The 412-nt window shown below is 63.3% G+C and overlaps 1 protein-coding gene across 1 annotated transcript in view; it reads left to right on the forward strand.

The window, feature by feature from the left end:
• Positions 1 to 195, forward strand: part of LOC104467883 (lysine-specific demethylase 5C-like) — a gene marked incomplete at both ends in the record, with an annotated part of 2,315 nt that extends 2,120 nt beyond the window's left edge. The window contains one exon of the mRNA XM_010081848.1: positions 35 to 195. Coding sequence (XP_010080150.1) covers positions 35 to 195 — 161 coding nt within the window. The remainder of the gene's footprint in view (positions 1 to 34) is intronic.
• Between the last annotated feature and the right edge of the window lie 217 nt (positions 196 to 412).

Genomic DNA, 412 nt, shown 5'->3' on the forward strand with positions numbered 1-412 from the left:
CACCCCTTTTTTTTTTTGGTTCCCCCCCCCCCCAAGGTGGATTCCTACATCTGCCGGATTTGCTCGCGGGGCGACGAGGACGATAAATTGTTGCTGTGCGACGGCTGCGACGATAATTATCACATCTTCTGCCTCCTCCCGCCGCTCCCCGAAATCCCCAAGGGAATCTGGCGCTGCCCCAAATGTGTCATGGCGGTGAGGACGCCGTGGGGCTTTAGGGGGGGACACGGGGACATGGGGGCAACCCCCAAATACCCACATCGCACCCTGGATGCCCCCGTCATCCTGCGTCGTGTCCTGCTTGTGGGGCTGGAGATTGATCTCTGCCCATGGGGTCTGGGACCCCCAAGTTGTGGCCGGGCCTGTCTGTGGGGCTGGGGACCCCCCCGTCCCGTCTGTGGGGCCGGGGGAC

This window comes from Pterocles gutturalis, unplaced genomic scaffold (genome assembly GCF_000699245.1).
Source record: "Pterocles gutturalis isolate BGI_N339 unplaced genomic scaffold, ASM69924v1 scaffold2619, whole genome shotgun sequence".
Classification (NCBI taxonomy): domain Eukaryota; kingdom Metazoa; phylum Chordata; class Aves; order Pterocliformes; family Pteroclidae; genus Pterocles; species Pterocles gutturalis.